Source organism: Papaver somniferum, chromosome 3 (genome assembly GCF_003573695.1).
Source record: "Papaver somniferum cultivar HN1 chromosome 3, ASM357369v1, whole genome shotgun sequence".
NCBI classification, from domain to species: domain Eukaryota; kingdom Viridiplantae; phylum Streptophyta; class Magnoliopsida; order Ranunculales; family Papaveraceae; genus Papaver; species Papaver somniferum.
The window spans coordinates 422946-440211 of record NC_039360.1 but is presented as its reverse complement, the minus strand read 5'-3'; the positions used below and the strand labels follow the sequence as shown (position 1 = coordinate 440211).

The following is a 17266-nucleotide window of genomic DNA, read 5'->3' as shown; positions in this document are numbered from 1 at the left end:
GTTTTGTGCTGAGAATTTCAAAAAAGAGATGAGGATCATTTTGTGATGATTAGTTGTTGTACCCATTGCTGCTATGCACTAGCTCAAAGCAAGAGGTAAGCCTTAACTAATTTTAAATCATCTAAATGTGGGGGGCTGTCTGTCATAGGAATGCTTAACGTGTTCAAGGCCTTTTGGCCAGTTTGTTTGCAAACGCACATATAAAATTTGCTGGATATTAATGCATATATTTCGGTATTCCATTGTTATATATTTTACAACCACTAACAAATCTTAGATGTTGAAGATTTGGCAGGAAACTAATGTGTTTTAACGTGGTCTAAAGGATCAGTAAGTAATCAAAAGAAATTTTGAGGACATAGTTTCTGTCTAACGTGTTTATGTGTTGTAAAACAATGTGCATATCCGCGTTTACCCTGGGAAATCACCAGGATGCTCTGATTAGAGGTCGAGAGATTGGAATGCATGAGGTACATGTTTAATTACAAATATGTGATATATATTGCACTAACCTTAATTTTGAGGTAGCTATAAAGAATGTACTAGTGAATAGTACATGTGATATTTACGATTTGACTGAAAGACCAAGTTGATTGATATGATCTAAAGGATCTAAGTGAACCAGAAGATATTCTGAAGGAAATTAGTCTTTGTCAAACTCGATGCGGTTAATGTGTGTTGTAAATGTGCAGTATAGCAGGTATACAAACACACTAGTATCTCAAAAGAATTACTGGGATAATCTGATCAGAGACTTGTGATATGACTTGTCATACTTGAGGTACATCTTAAATTGTGTATGTAATACATATTGTACTGACCTTAAGAGATGTTGTTGTTTCAGGCGATGAAAAATCTTAGCCTATGTGTGTATCCTCTTAAGGAGTGTTTGTCTAAGGAAGTCCTTAAAACAGACAAGATGAACTTGTATATTGAAGAAATCAAAGTTCGTGTGCTTTAATTCAAGCATAAGAGGAAGACGAATGATTACTAAGATGCTTCTTAGAAGATATTCCTCTGTGACCGAAGCCTGTGGCCATCATTGCAGAAACTCAATTGACTATGTGAGTCTAAAGTAAATGAGCAATGACAAAGTCTAGACATACTCGAAGAAGGCTAATTCGGTAAGACAACTATACTCTTTAATGAAGTAATTTTAGTTGATTCGTGAAGTCAAAAAGAGGTCTCAGTAGACATGTAAAGTCAAAAGAGAACCTCACAGACTTAGGGAAGTCAACAGAAAAATTAGTGGTCCTTTGACGAAAGGATTTTCTAAAGAGATAGTTCGTAATTATACATCGAGGGGGAATGGGACTTAAGCTCATATAAAATAAACTTGCCATGAAGGATACTCAACCTTGCCGACTGGAGATCCCAAGATCAAGGTTTCGAATGAGACAACTAATTTATGGTAGGTAAAGGTAAACACTATCAGAGAATTATATTCTCTCTGTCCCTTCCCTATGGTGTAGATGTGATAGTGTGACTGCATGTGAAGGGTGACTTTAATAAGTCTTAATGAGTTCCATAGTTTCAATTTAAGATTGAAGTGGGGTGTAGCAGTGAACACTCTTAATGGAACTCACCTATCTGAATGAGGAAGTGGGTCGCTTTCTATGAGAATATGAGCTGATTCTCTAGAGCATTCTGAGAAACAAGACGTCCAGGGCCAAAATGGACACAACGGCGGAGCTTGGCAGCAACCGTGGAGATATCATGTTTGGTTGTTATCGCGAGTTACACCAAATGTTAGACAGTTCAAGGCCTAATGGACACTGGCTAATAAGTAATTCAGGTAACCTCTCACTAAGCAAAGGTTCAAGACCTTATGGACACCTATGCCTATTCATGATATTTCTTGTTTTCAGTGTTTTATTGTATTTTTATTCATGTGGGGGATTGTTGGAAAAAATACAGTTTTATGTGAATAAAAAATTACTAATAAAAAGGTTTTTCCAAAAATAAAAACACCTTCCAAATTTTATCGGGTTAGGGTTTTATATATATGAAGAATTTTTTTTATTGCACATATATATAGAAAAACCTCTCTTATATCCCCAAGGGTTAATAGTACTTCTTCTTCGTTTTTTCGATCTTTGATACGAGGGTTTACAGTGCTAACGATTCGTGAGTTTTCCGCTGCCAAGTTCTAGAAGGACAAGTTTGAATGTGCTATTCAAGCTTGTTAAGATTGTTGTATCTTGGAGGCAGATGTACCCGTAGGGCTATAGCATCATCTTTTTAGAGTGTAGCCGGGCATTCTTGTCTTAAGGACAGTATGTTGAACATGCGCCTCAATCTACCATTACCGTTTTCTTGTTTCCATGATGTTTAGCAGGATGTTCAAGACATTAACAGTTGACTAAGGAGAACACACAAAAAATCAGATAAGTGCCTCTTATATTATTTAATTGTTTGATTAATTTTTAATTGTTATTATCCAACACCGATTCTGGGTCTTAATCTTCTTTAGTTTTCGAGTCCGTAGTAAATGATTTCTCCCTCAACAAATTAATGAATCGATGATTAATCGATGATTAGTTCCCAAAGGAAGGAATATCTAAACCAGGAAGAAGAAAAAACTAATGATGAAATGTGTCAGTGTGAATAAAGGACCATGAAAAAGTGGAGTCACTGGATTATAGAGAATGAAGACAAAATGAGTTTTGTGTTTCGAATTGAGTTCTGGAAAATGTAAGACCCTGTTTGGTTGTGTTTTTAAAAACTGTTTTCTAAAATCATTTTCATTGTTTTTAAAACATACCCTTTTTTCTTGTTTTGTTTGTTTTCAAAAACTAAAAAAAGTGTTTGGTATGAACCTTGAAAATTGTTTTTGAAAACATATTCTATTCAATCATGCTCATAATGGTGAGTAATGTTCTTGTATGTATATGCAAGTACAATGACATGCATATTTGTTCTAGCTTAAGGGATATCCTTCTGAATGAATTCTGAATTGTGTAGCTACCTCACATACTTAAAAAACCAGAGTATTTGTTGTGGCAATTCATCAAACACCTACACCACCTATTTACAAAGGTGGAACTGAGCAGTTCAAAGACAACCAAGTTAAGTAGGCACTCCATGGTCTGTAATCAAGGAGAATTCACAGTCACCACTCACCATTCCTTTCTTGTACATTATTTTATTTTTTGATTTAGATTGACTTCGTAAGTTATGGTCTAACTTATAAATGGAACTTAATATGATGATATACCTTGAAGATCAAATGAATAGGAAAGTTATATATCTATGGAATGGTACGTAGTAACAATGGCAGGTTACAGAGAGGGAGGAGAGGACTGGAGAATGAAAAACTGGCTGCCGGCAGTCAGCAAGGAGTAAAGAGACAAAGAAATAAGAAAAAAACAGAAAATGAAAACGATATTTCTTCGTATTCCGTTTTTAGTGTAAAAAAAATTCTGTTTTTGAATACAGTTTTTAAAAACACTTCTCTACTAAACGCGTTTTCGGCCGTTTTCCGTTTTCAGTGTTTTCTGAAATAGAAAACACAACCAAACAAGCTCTAATTGTTTCTTGGTTATAGAGAATAAAGACAAAACACAAGTGGAATATTAATAAAGGTATATCTGTGAGAACAATGGAGTTGTTAGAATCGTCTAACCAGAATCAATTGGTATACAAATCAAAGACATGGAAGAAATGTAAGTTCTCAGTCACTTTTAACATCCATAATAGGATATGAATTTTTCTGATAAGGAAAAAATAAATAAATTACAAGAATCGGTACATGTGTACCTCAATAGTTACCGATTGTTATAATCGGTTTTTTGTAACGAGTAATATGTACCGATTCAGGGTATTTTTGTTGTTTGTTATACATCAATTCATAATTCGTATACGTTAGTGCATACATCAACCGATTCTGGGTCATTTTCAGAAAAAAAAAATGACGAGAAAATTTCAAAATATCATAATTAAGTCATTGATTAAAGGTACAAATTAAAGGGATTAACCCAATCATTGAATTGGATTGTTGTGTAGGATTAGGTTTTGATAATCATGGAAATTGAAAAAACAAAACCTATAACTAGAATTATTAAAGTTAGTATAAAGGATAATTTAGTATTTTCAAATATTTTTGTCATGGCCCAAATTAATTTATACAGGCCCTAATTTAGCCAGGCAAAGGCAAAATAAAGGGGACAAGTTGAAGGATGTAACAGTAAGTCTCTTTCTTTTAACTACACGTCGTTTTCACTCCCTTTTCTGGTTTTCAAAATTGGATGTGGATGGCCTAAAATGTTAGATGCAGGCACACTATTGGATTGACATAATTCAATGACAATGGACCAAGAAGCGACAAAAATTTGGAAAAACAATATTTTGGTTTGACCTTTTCTGTTTGCTTTTTTTATACTCGCAGGGGCCAAATCCGACACTGTTTCTCTGCCGAACCACCGGAGACTGAAAACCCATTTCTACCTTTTGTCGGGTTTTTCGGCAACTCATAAAATTTCACCTTTTTTCTTCTCATCGATATGATTGTTGGTTTTGATTTCCTAGTCATACGGTCTATGTGTTGAAATTATTAGTCCCATATTTTCTGGACATTTAAGATCCTACGGTTTATAATTTTTCGGGTTTTCCCTCATTGCCAATTAGTTTTGAGTTGGAAGACCGTATGTATGAATGAAATCGGGTTTATGATAGTTTCTAGAACTTCCCTCTCTCAACTTCAATGACCGTATTTTTAGGGTTTTCCACTCATCACCAGATTACAACTTCTTCCCCGTTATTAAAACTTCCCTCTAGCTTCGACCTTTTGTTTATGAACTTAATTGAATTGATGGGTCTGTATTTATCCTGATTTTGTTTTCGGGTGTTGGTGTAGATTTAAAGATTCAAGATATTGATTTCAAAATGAGATTCCAATACTCAACCATTTGCAGGAGCCAACTCCGTCTCTCTGATGTCTCCGTTGAAACTTAGTTGAAGCCAATAGAAGATTACTGAAGCAAGAATAGAAAGAGGGAGAAATAAAACTACTTACAGAGTCAATTGATCGATTTAAATTCATGGACGATTCGATGTTACGTTTGCTGATATTCATGAACGATTCGAAGGGGTCATCCGGTTTTAGCGAAATCCAACGGGTCGAGTTGTTTAAGAAGATGAACACCCAATCAAGAATCATTTCCAGAGATCGGAGGAATAGTGATTTTGGCAGTGGAATAGATGAAGAAACCACTAGAATTCAATTTATATCGAAAAAAAGTACGGCAGCAGAGACTGGAAGTAATGAATGAGAGCTTAATAATCGAAAATGATTAATCTACCGCGGTTTATCCCTGTGAGTGGTCCCCGTTTCCCAACCCTAGCCCGCTATCAGACCTAGTGGTAGAACTAGAATCCCAGCCGTTGGATTTGATCCGCGGGATACGTGTATCATCACTCCTTAATAATGGTAGTAATTGTGGCAAGAAGTTTCCTTTTTTAAAAGCATTATGATGAGAGAGAAGCCACTGATGGACTTGGGAATAAAAAATGTAAACACAGAAAAGGCATATGGCGATGGTAATGGGAGTTGGAGACATTCATGGATGAAGGAAAAATACCGTTAAGAAATTCAAAGAAGATTCAGTGTGGAATTTCATTAAAATATTGAATGAATGATGGAAATTTTAAAACTGTATGTTTAGTCAACAGCCCGATCAAATCAGGCAATAAAATTTGGTCTAGTTATTCAAAAACTTGCGACCAGTAGGATGTATGAAAATCTCGGGTCCTTGCAAGATGCTTTAGTCACCTCTGCAAACCTAAATGTTGTCACTGAGTGACTGTTTTGCAGAAGTTCATTTGGTTGCACACTAGAAAACTAGAGTTAATTTGGTTGTCCATTCAATTTTCTGCTTTGCAGTGCCCACTAACACTTGTTGTACTGAAACGTGCACATATAAAATGGATATACAGTAATGATCCATTCCAACCTTCTCATTCCAAAAAAAAAAAAAGAATAAAATGAAATAATAGTGCCTGAACAAGTAGCAAAATCGGATTGAATTTCAATTTTATCTCATCTTAAATATCAATCTTCTTAAAATGATAATTTTAGGTAAATGTTTGAATGACAAACAAACAGAGAACACGCATCATAGAGATTACACACAAGAAACTCTTTAAATCTGAAATAATATGGATGACGTTACAGACAAAAATTAACTTCTACCAAATCTGAGAACTCGTGACGTCGTAAAATTTGAATACATGACTTGCAGGTGTTATCTGTACTTGGCTACTAGTAAATGGTTTTCAGGAGAGATGCTAGATGGAACATACTTAACAAGCTCTGATGTGAAGCCACTGAGCTGCTTAACCCACTTCAGCCTACCCATATCGATAATAGCTTTGCACTTCAAACCTAGTATTGCCCTCTCTATCGCTGTCATACTCTTTACGATTTCTTCAACACCACTGACAACCCCATCACATGCTTTCTTCTCAGTGTTGAACCAAAAGCCAAACAGTTTAATCAGAACTTTTAATAAGCGGAAACAAAAAAAAAACAAAGAAACAAGTTTGCTTACATGGAACTCAAGTGTAATCCTTGATCCACCAAATCAGAAAGATCTGAGCCGTGATCCGCATCTATTGCCCAGCTGGTAAGCCATGTAATCGCATGGAAATCATCTTTTTTGATTCCCAAATCTGATAAATAGCTTTTATCTGCAGAACAAAATATCATTACAAGCTAGTTTCATTCATATTGGAGTGAATCCACACACTAGGAAATTTATACCACCAAACCCAAAAGAAAAGAAACTCCAAAAATATACTGCAAGGTGGCAGGATTGATGATTACTTATGTATTGTTTATATTGGCAAAGATGATGGCAGCATGTTGCAATTGCAAGACCTCTCAGGTCGCAAGGATCACTAGAATGTACATCTCCGATGGTTTGCCTAGGGAGGCAGCATCTAAGAGTCAAATCTGTAACAATGAATTACAATGTAAGATAAATATAGGATACTGACTTACTTATTGACGAATATAACGACGAGAAATGTTATGATGGGGTAGTTTTTCTTCAGTCATAACTCCTGAAGCTACCGAAGAGTAAGAATCAAAATATCATATACTGAGGATGTATTAACTAGTCACCATATATTTACATTGATATAAAGGATTTAGATAACAATACAGGGGGAAACATAAACTAAATGCAAAGAGTAGGATAAGAAAGGCAACTGAACAAGACCAAAACAAACTTCAAGCAGTATAATTGAGAATCTTTAGGCCTTTAGGGATATATTGTCATAAAAAGAACTACTGACCTGTTGCAGGCCCACAAAGATGTTTCCCAATAGCAAGGTAAGGAATCCCCTTCAAAGACTCAACAGCATTCAAGTCCAAATCTTCTACTGTGGAGTATATTTTGGGTGTGAAACACGATATAAGAACAACGAACAATGGACTGAGAAAGCTTGGTATAGTAGATATCTGATTTGGATGAACTAAGAAGTTCACGACAAAGCTACTGGAAACGACGGGTTTCTGAAAAGCTTACTTACTGTCAATCCTCAATCGCTCCAACATCACTTTCTTTTTGACGCAAACTTCGATCTGCCTACATTTGTTTAAAAAATTAAAAGCTAGGAATAAATTACAGATCCTACCAGAGCACTAACAAAAAGCTAAAAAAAACAGGTACGCTCTCTGAATCTCCTCAGAATCCTTACTGTTTCATTTAAGAAATGCATGACACTACTCGATTACTTATGGCACAGCGTAATATTTCCAACTAAGTAGGTGGATGCGCGAAAATGATTTTTTAAATTCGTTCCTCATTTCCTGCTGATATTTCTAGTATCGGTGATCATTTGGCAAATTATGAATAAAAATGGTGATATTGTTCTTCATTGATCATTAATTTTGATTTTTAAAATTGCAGAAGGATGTCAGGTGCAGCGGTGTAGCATTAAAATAAGTATTATGATCTGTAAGTATAGGCCAAATTGAAAGATAAATATGGTTGGGGATGGATTTCAGCTTCAAATAAATAATGAAACTGATATCACATCACATGAAGGAAATTCTAAGAAAGCAGGGGGAGGCAAAGTTGGATCCCAGGATGGGACTTGTGAGTCCAAGATTCCAAGTCAGCTATATTGTGCCTCGAGAGGCCTCTTGCTTAGTTTGCCGTAATTCCTCTGAGGTTTTGGTTCCTCTCTTTGTTTACAGGATGATATTATGCTACTAGGGTGCAACAAATAAACAATGAAAAAAAACACGAGAGAAGGTCAATCTTGACGAACATGACTAACCTTAAGCCTGCAGGAATTCCTTTCAACTAAAAGTATTTTGTTTATTCCGTAACAATCCGCAAGTGTTTGGGTCAGATATCCTCTACCGGCTCCAAATTCAACTACGGCAGGTCTCTTGTTAGCATATTCAGATGACACGACACCGTCTAACTTTGTAGGATTCTCCAACACCCCAAATTCTTCCAAGTTTCCAAGAACTGAGACTTGTTGCAGAACATGTTTCTCTTGAAAGGGTACATTCCTGAAATGTTCTACAACGATGTTAGTAACACCAAATTAGATTATAATTACATAGACATCATATGCATTCAAAGTACACAAAGATATAAACACTATACCTGTCTACTTCTTCTCTGTTCATCCATATCCCACAAGCTTCCGGTTCCTTAAATGACTCTCTTATATCAGAACATGTCGATACATAAACCGCCTCAATCTTTCTAATCAGCTCATAAAACTCAAACACGGTCATTTTATACACAGCATTCCTTTTCATCACTGATGTGATAATATCCTCGGACCCATTAACTAATGTACCCACCTCTTTCACATTTCCCAACACAGCATCCTCTTCTCTACCACTATTAATACCTTTTTTGTAAAAAGGTTGAAGCATCAAAGACTGTGCTTGCTTAAAAAATGGGCAGACTTTGATATGTGCTTCAACATTTTCACATAGTATTAAACTTTTCACACAACAAGAACAGACAATCAACAACAAAGTAAGAATCAGTATTGGGTTTTGCATCAAGAACAAATTTCCAAAAACAGATAATATATAAAGTCAAAATATTCATTAAGACAATTTATCAAACACTTGTCTACTGAGATTGAGAGACAGTAGAGTTCTTACTGAGATGGGTCAAGTGGGCAAGGGATTCTTTGAGCTTCGAACTTGGGGTTGTGATTTCCACAAAATCTACACACAGGGAGAATAGAGGTTAACACAAATACATAATGATGAAAGTGGAGGGACAGACATTGAGAGAGAGGTTCGAGTCTTACTGAGATTCATGGCTTCGGATGTTTGCACAGAACCGTTTCTTCCTGGGTAGCCAGAACGTACAACTTGAAGCTGATTTTTCCATAGTGTAATCTGAACAATCAAAACCAAAACCCTATTTTCCTAGCTGGTTTATTGGAATCGGAACGTGACCTGTTTTGAGTAGTTAAGCGAATGTAAGTTTTGGCTCACGCTCACCGAACAGAGAAATATGGGGACACTAAGCAGATCTACGGCTGCTGCTCCATCTAATGACAGGTTTTGGTCCATTTACTACATTTTGAATTATGTGACCCATTTTGAGAATTTTATATCAGAAGCAGAAATGTTTTTGTTTTTCTAGAATTCAGCCGAATTTTATTGCTTCACAAAAAAATAATTTTTTAATTTTTAGAAGTTATTTTGAAATTCGCTACCCAAATTTATTTACGATTTTAAATTTTTAGTTGTCATAAACAACTTTTCATAATTTATCCAAACAGGATGTGCTTCGGCCTCACCAGAAGTAGAAACCAGAAGCAAAATGTTTTTGCTTCACAAAAAGTTAATTTTGGGATTTTTTGAGGTCGTTTGAAATTCAATACCCAAATTCATTTCTGAGTTTTAAATTTTTAACTATTAGAAGTCAAAAAATAACTTTTGCAAACAGTTGTGCTTTTGCTTCTCCATAAGTAGAAGTCAGAAACAGAATATTTTTGCTTCAGAATAACTTAACTTTCTGTTTCCAAAAGTCATTCTAAAATTGTATACTCAAATTGACTTTTGACTGACTTTTATGTTTGTAGAAGTCAAAAACAACTTCTAAAGTGGTTATAAGCGGATTTATTTAGATCGGTAGATACGGAGTTACACATTAGATTTTGGGGTTCAAATTGCCATATTGGAGTCACACTCATAGCAAGTACACACAATGATAATAAGAAAAATAAATGATTGTTTGTGTATTAGCATCTGATATCATTTCATCTCATCTCATAAATTGGTGAGGTGTAGTAATACTAAGAACTCTCGTTCTATGTACATGCAATAGTTGATCAAGCCATATACTGCAAGGAAGTCACTATTTTATGCTCACAAATGCACGAGGGAACCACTTCGAGAATGCTCCGTTCATCAGTTTTACAATCAGAGAATACAATCCGTAGCAAGGGATGTGAATTAGGGCCTATAAGAAGTACCTGTAGATTACATTCTAGTTAGTGTTGGTAGGCGAATGCGGAATACATAGAAGAGCTGAAGTTCAATATGGATTTAGTGTTTTACCATAGAGGTGCCCATGGAATTGATAGATCTAGCAATGGGTAAGGCCACCTGGAAGAATAAATGAAACCAGCAATTCAATGAGAAGATGAACTTTTGCTTTGTTTGTTTCCTGATAATATGAAAACTCCTACCGCGTTTCGTTTAGCTTACCATGAAACACCACATGCGTGAATAACCCATTGGAAAATGACATATGTAGAACTGAATAGTATGAAATATGCAAGGCGAAACCACGGAAAGGGCTAGAAACAAGAAGCAAGTCAGAATCGCAATTTTATTGGATACAGAAAACTAGAATCGGGGTAAACCTTCTCCAGGTTTGACTGTTGTACTTACAAGGCTGTTGAGTGCGGCGTCAATGAGAAGAAACACAGCGTTAAGAGAATGCATACATCCCATTAACTGCCAAACAGAGGCCATTACACATGAAATTAGTGATATATGAGTTTTGAGTTGTAGGATTACTGCATTAGCTCTTGCATGATGCAGAACTCAAAGGTGATCAATTGGAGTCAAATCTATGCAAAGTGCAGCTCTTGCAAAAACTACATACTTCCTAGATAAGGAGGTTTAGGGTGTGCAGCACTATAATATGTTAATCTTAACTTCTCAACAAGGATTTAGCAATCTCACCAAGTTCAATTTGACCCTTTCAATGGAGAGAAATGGGACTATAAGAAACCAAAAGACGATATCTGTGAGGACCACAGCTCCTGCACAAGTCTGACAAGAGAAAGGTTGGCACCAGTTTTGAAGCAAAACCACCTAGTTAGCTTGCTAAGCAAAAATGTATTTCCATGGAAAAAAACGTTTAGGCAGGCTAACCTGATAGACTGTTTGCATCAGATATCCCCAAAATCCAGCAATTTCCTTGACGGCGTCCTGCTCATGGTAACTCTGCACTTTGACCGTAGCTCTGACTTTGTTTGCCCAAAAACTTATGGTTGTTTTGGATTTACTACTCTCTGCAATATTCGTTCCTACCGAACAATTTCTTCCATTGTTTTCGTTGACAGGTTTCCTCGAGTTCTCCCAACATCCTTGTGCTGATGTTATTGTGCCAAGCTATATGCAAAAATAAATGTTAGGTTCTGGAACTTGCTCATTAATCCAGAAGTACAGAAAATGTTAGACGGCCACACATACCGCGAAATAGATGATGACTAATATAAAGGTCCCCCTACATATCACTCACAAAAAGCACAATTAGATCATTGCAATTGCAGTGAATATAAACTGCATTGTAAATAGTTTATCCATTGCTTCACAAAATATTATATGAAGGAGAAGGAGAAGGAAAACATACTCAGTGTAATACAAAAACATTATTTTTCCGTGCACCTGGATGGCACAAGCCAGAAAACGAGCCATAATAATGAAAGATAAGAGCCGTGTAACCAGAAGCCACACAGGGTTAAGATTTCTCCAACAGCTTGTCCACAACTGGTAAGATCCTACATGATTAGGATGCGTCCACTCTGCACTGACATTTCCATTGTCTTCATCGGGTTGAGAATAGTAGGAATTACCTATAGGTACTATTATGGTGTTCTTAGTTAGTGGCAGGTCCACCCACTAAAGCCCAGTAACTGGAGGTCCATAATAAAAAGAAAACAATAAAATTGGACCCAAATTTTTAGTCTCTGGTCGATACACGTGCGGGACCTTTTCTGTGAATTTTTAAAATCACCGAAATACCCCTTCTCTATGAGGTTTATAATCAGTTTCATATTTCTACTAGAGCTGATTTTTTCAGATCCATTTTTTTCTCTCTTTCCTCTCGATGCAACTTCGAAATCTCGACATGGTTTTTGAAGATTGTTTTTGAAGATTGTTTGTTCCAGGTATGTTTTATAATCATCTTATTTGATTCTTTGTTAGTTTTTTTTTTTGATTTGTTTTTTCGACCGAATCATGAGGATCAAATCGATTTTCATGATGTTTTATGTTTTTTTTTTCCTTTTAGGTAATCGTTATAGATGTATTCCCAACTGATTTTGATGATTTATAGTTTTTTTATTAATTTATTAGTGTTTTAGATCGGCTTTGGTTTTGTTTTACTCATGGATTCATCACTTAATTCGTATGATTCAGCAGTACATATATGTCGTACTGAAAACTGCTGAATCAATTTTGTTATTAGTTATATTTTCATCACTTTTTGGTAATCGTTATAGATGTATTCCCAACTGATTTTGATGATTTACAGTTTTTTATTAATTTATTAGGTTTTAGATCGGCTTTGATTTTGTTTTACCCATGGATTCATCACTTAATTTGTATGATTCAGCAGTACATATATGTCGTACTGAAAACTGCTGAATCAATTTTGTTATTATTTATATTTTCATCATTTTTTTTTGTTTGATCCAGAAGTATATATATGAGATACTAAAATAAAAGTGTTTTGATTATATTTTTTTCGTTGATTCATTAAATTATACTGAAATATGTGTTTTGATTCGGTTATATCCAGAGTTTTTCCACTGGTTTTGGGTTCGATCCATTAATACGTATATGTAATACCGAAATATGTGCTTTGATTATGTTATATTCATCGATTCATCAATTTTTCTTTACATGCAGTTGATTTTTAGTTCATGAATACGCAGTAAGTATATGACGTACTGATAGAACTTCTTCTGATTCTGTTTTATTCAGAGTTTTGACACTTTTTTTGTTTGATCCATGAGTACGTATGCAAAATACTGAAATATGTGCTAGTTTTTATAGCTTTTTACTTTGTTTATCACCAGTACATATATGGAGTACTGAAACAACTGCTTTGATTTTGTTGTATTCACTTAAAGTTATCATCTAGCAGTACATACATCGAATACTGACTTATGAATTCATTGAATTGTTGCAGGTGTTGATATCAGTATGAACGCCCATTTGAATGCAGTGAAACTGATATTAAAAATTAAAATCCAGTGACATTGGATCGCCTGAGTGTGAGGTTAAACTGATATGTACTCAAATTCTGTAAGCAATATAACATATATGTACTCAATTTATGTAAGCAGTGCAGCAGACATGTACTCGAATTTATAAGCTATGTAGCAGATATGTACTCGATATAATAAGGTTGTAAGTAGTGCAACAAATATTTACTCGAATTTATAAGCAACAGATATATTGTCGAATTTGTAAGCAGTGCAGCAGATATGTACTCGAATTTATAAGCAGTGTAGTATAGAAGATACATATTCAAATTTGTAAGCAGTGCAGAAGATATGTACTCGAATTTATAAGTATATAAGATATGTATTCAAATTTGTAAGCAGTGCAGCAGATATGTACTCAATATAATAAGGGTGTAGACACAGACACGTTTGGTAGTAGAGGGTATTATGGTCATTTCAATGTTTTCAATTAATTTTGGACCTCCAGATAAAAGAAAATTCCGGTTGGACCCTACTATAAATAACTATATGGGCCCAGGACCAACCAAAAATTTTTCCAAACCAATAATAAGCTCTCATATTTCATTGAACATTTTCTTGTATCATCATTCTCTTCATGGCGCAGGAGCATCCATATGGCAGCAAAAATAGAGCCGATTACAACGATGAAGCACAGAAGGTCTTACCAGTGAATTAGTACTGTCATGGATACTACTCTAGAGGATATCTAAACGTTGAACCCTAAAATTTAGAGATCAGAGTGTGATCATAAACTCTCATATGGTGAAGGTTAGTGTTTAAGCTGTTGACTAGTGAGTGAGTGATGAACAAAGAAAAGCTTAGTTGAGCTAGTTGGTGTGGACTATTAGGTTTGGTTGTTTTTGGAGCTAATACTTTAGTTGGTCCATCCCCGTGGCATTAAAAGGCCAAGAGGGTCAATGTTTTCAGTACAAGTTGGATTTAACTGTGAGCCTTCTTGGAAGAGAAAAGGAGTTGCTAACATCTGCCCCTCCACAATATAACCGGTTTGTAGTAAAAGAAGAAAAAAAATTGGCAATACAAACTGCTAGAGATAAAAATAAATAAATTAGATCTTCTCCTAACCCACCACCAAATTACCTAACTTTCAACTGTAGGAGAAAAAGGGTTCCTAACATCTGCCTCCCCCGATCCAACCTATTTGTATTAGCCCAGCTGGTACGGAGACTAAACTTGGCTGAGCTTTACCCAAAGGAAAAATAATTTGGCAATACAAAATACAAAACCAGAACTTCACTTTGTTTTTCAGTTTCAAATCCTTGTAAAATTTTCCAGTTTCTTTCAACTTTACCCCAAGAATTCTTGTTTGTTTGCCCAACAACTACCAAGGGTTTTGGTTGATCAGTGATTACGCCAGATACTTTCACTGGTTTACCAATTGAACTGATTCTAAAACTCAAATTGGCATCCAAAACAAGGAGAAAACTGTTCATCATTCAGTGTTAGCTCAAATATACTCACATTGTCTTACACACCATTCTCCACCTGCTGGTAAGTTGAGCTTATTTGTCTCGGCTCATGTCTACATGGGTGATAGCTTTTGTTCAATATGTCCCTTGGTGGACTACGGTTACCTTCACTCTTGAAGGTTGCAGTGGCAGTGGATGGAGAAACCTTAGAAAGTTCTATCATAAATTTGACACAGGAAGGATATCACCAATACGGGTCTTTGCGAAATTGGAGGGACATTACAAAAATGATCATTGTCTTTGATTTGGCTGGATTCTGTACTCACTAGTCATTGGATTGGAGTTTTGAGTTTAAATTTCACGACAATAGTACCATTAGCATTTACCAAGAGTGTCAGTCTTTTAAGTGACAGTTACAACTATCTCAATATTTATGAATTCAACTCCATATAGGCTTATGGATTCTGAGGAGCAAATGCATCAGGTTTTAGTATTCCCTCACAAGAACACCTTCCTATCACTGAAAGAATATACAAAAGTGATTAATCCCAGTCTATGCTCAATAGTTGATCAAGCCATGAACAGCAAGGCTCTATGGTATGCTCACAAATGCACGAGGGAACCACTTTGAGAATGCTCCAATCTTTAGTACTACGATCACAGCATACAATCCATAGCAAGGGAATAAATTAGGGCCAGGCAGAAGTACCTGTAGATAAAAATTGTAGTGAGTGTAGGAGCGCGAAAGCAGAATATATAGAAGAGCTCAAGTTCAAGAGGGATTTAGTGTTTTACCATAGAGGTGCCCATGGAGTTGATAAATCTAGGAATGGGTAAGGCCACCTGGAAAAAAGAAATGAAACCATCAATTCAGCGAGACGATAAGCTTTTGCTTTGTTTGTCTCCTGTTAAGATGAAAACTCGCTGAGGTGTTTTGTTACTTACCATGAACCACCACATGCGCGAAGGATCCATAGGAAAATGCCGTAAGTACAATTGAATAGTAAGAAATATGCAAATCGAAACCACGGAAAGGGCTACAAACAAGTAAGTCAAGTCATTATCACAGTTTTATTAAATATACTCCAGATTTGAGTGAACCTTCTCCAGATGACTGTTATATTACAAGGCTGTTGAGAGCGGTGTCAATAAGAAGAAACACTGCATTAAGAGAATGCATACATCCCATTAACTGCCAAAAAGAGGTCATTACACTTGAAATTAGTGATATATGAGGTTTGAATTGTAGGTTTACTGCATTAGCTCATGTAGATACTACATACATCCTAGATAACGAGGTTTACGTGTGCAGCTCTTTAATGTATACATATGTTAATCTTATACTTCTCACCAGGTTCAATTCGATTCCTGCAACAGCGAGAGATGGGACTATAAGAAACCAAAAGATGGTACCCGTAAGGATCACAGCTCCTGCACAAGTCTGGCAAGAGAAAGGTTGGCATCAATTGCATATTTCAAGCAATGCCACCTAGTTGGCTTGCTACGGAAAGAAGTATTTTAGGCAGGCTAACCTGATAGACTGTTTGCATCAGATATCCCCAAAAGCCAGCTATTTCCTTGATGCTGTCCTGCTCATGATAGCTCTGCACTTTGACAGTAGCTCTGACTTTGTTTGCCGAAAAATTTATGGTTGTTTTGGATTTATTACTACTCTCTGCCATACTCGTTTTTACCGAACTATTTTTTCCATTTTTTTGGTTGACAGGTTTCCTCGAGTTCACCAAACATCCTTGTGCCGATGCTATTGTGCCAAGCTATATGCAGAAATGAATGTTAGATGCGGGAAGTTGCACTTTGATTCTGAAGTACAGAAAATGTTAGACAACACATACCGCGAAATAGAAGACGACTAATGCAAAGGTCCACCTATGTATCACTCACGAAAAGCATAATTAGAGCACAGGTAGTGTCACAGAATATCATATGAAGGAGAAGAAAAAGGAAAACATACTTGGTGTAGTACAGAAACACTGTTTTGCCATGCAGCTGGATGTCCCAAGCCAGAACACGAGCCATAATAACGAAGGATAAAAACCGTGTAACCAGAAGCCATACAAGGTTAAGATTTCACCTACAACTTGTCCACAACTGATTGGATACTACATGATTCGGTTGAGTCCAGAGCCGATCCCAAGTCCGAGAGGGCCCTGTGCGAAATTTTTTTTTGGGGGCCCTCTTACAAGGTACAATTCTTTTTTATGGATAATTTTGTAATGACAATAATATTAATTATCAGTATTTATTTGTAAATATAGATATCTTTCTTTAATACTTATTTGGAAATTAAAAATATGTGGTGCACTAAAAAGAACGGAGACTTGTTAACGCATACTCCAGAA

At 35.9% G+C, this 17266-nt stretch overlaps 1 protein-coding gene, 1 long non-coding RNA gene and 2 pseudogenes across 2 annotated transcripts; all 4 read right to left on the bottom strand.

The window, feature by feature from the left end:
* Window positions 1-6040: 6040 nt before the first annotated feature.
* On the bottom strand, window positions 6041-9530 carry LOC113360825 (annotated as a pseudogene).
* Window positions 9531-10163: 633 nt separating this feature from the next.
* On the bottom strand, window positions 10164-14930 carry LOC113358887. Its single transcript, XM_026602607.1, has 8 exons — window positions 14719-14930; window positions 11699-11732; window positions 11378-11617; window positions 11186-11275; window positions 10889-10954; window positions 10703-10794; window positions 10553-10600; window positions 10164-10467 (listed from the first exon to the last, which is right to left on the bottom strand). The coding sequence occupies exons 1-8, from the start codon at window positions 14928-14930 to the stop codon at window positions 10455-10457; spliced, it is 795 nt and encodes a 264-aa protein (XP_026458392.1). The 3' UTR covers window positions 10164-10454.
* A 568-nt stretch (window positions 14931-15498) lies between these two features.
* LOC113358886 lies at window positions 15499-16610 on the bottom strand (annotated as a pseudogene).
* A 15-nt stretch (window positions 16611-16625) lies between these two features.
* On the bottom strand, window positions 16626-16977 carry LOC113360824. Its single transcript, XR_003364813.1, has 3 exons — window positions 16879-16977; window positions 16760-16793; window positions 16626-16681 (listed from the first exon to the last, which is right to left on the bottom strand). It is a non-coding gene; the product is annotated as an uncharacterized LOC113360824 (long non-coding RNA).
* Window positions 16978-17266: the final 289 nt, after the last annotated feature.